Here is a 729-nt window from a genome sequence, read left to right on the forward strand (position 1 = left end):
GATTACAGATATTTTATATGATGAATAACTACTTCATTTAAAAGATATATATTTTTATAGTTTGTCTAACATATAACTTTCTTTCTATCTTCCACTTGCAGCCAGAAGAACAGTTGAACATCCTTACTGCATATCTCAAGGCAACTTATTGTTACTGCATTTGGTGTGGAACAGTATATGATGATGAAAGAGACTTCAAGCAAAACTGCCCTGGACAAACAAGAGCAGATCATGATGATTAATGCAAGATTTCTTATTTTATATGAATTTGAATTTTTTTTTATGTGAACTGATATTCTCTTAATATTATTTTATGGTTTTATTTATATATTTATTTACAGGCTTTAGATCAGTGTAGTCATCCTTACTGTTTTGGGTAGAAACCAGTTTTAATTTATATTGTTTTCATAACTGGGAAAAATAGTACTAATAATTATGTGTTTGTGAATAGTTGACTTTTTGCAAAAAGTTATGGGCCACAAATTTTGAGTTAGGGAAGCATAATACTTCTTTAAAGATAATTGTTTCAGTAGGTCCCTTTAATCATGAACAAGTGAAAGAAAAATTACTTCTTATGATTTTATCAGAATATGTGTTGATGATATTTGCATATGTACATTAAATACTGATACTATTCAAAAATAGATTGTAAAAATATGAAAGACTGTTTATACTGTACCCTAAGAATATCTAGATGTAAATAGTCTTCATCAGATTTTTTTCCATATA

The 729-nt window shown here is 27.4% G+C and overlaps 1 protein-coding gene across 1 annotated transcript in view; it reads left to right on the forward strand.

The window, feature by feature from the left end:
• LOC119581768 (G patch domain-containing protein 11-like) overlaps window positions 1–662 on the forward strand; it is a gene marked incomplete at its 5' end in the record, with an annotated part of 9,488 nt that extends 8,826 nt beyond the window's left edge. The window contains 1 exon segment of the mRNA XM_037929900.1: window positions 102–662. Coding sequence (XP_037785828.1) covers window positions 102–242 — 141 coding nt within the window.
• Window positions 663–729: the final 67 nt, after the last annotated feature.

This window comes from Penaeus monodon, chromosome 15 (genome assembly GCF_015228065.2).
Source record: "Penaeus monodon isolate SGIC_2016 chromosome 15, NSTDA_Pmon_1, whole genome shotgun sequence".
NCBI lineage: Eukaryota > Metazoa > Arthropoda > Malacostraca > Decapoda > Penaeidae > Penaeus > Penaeus monodon.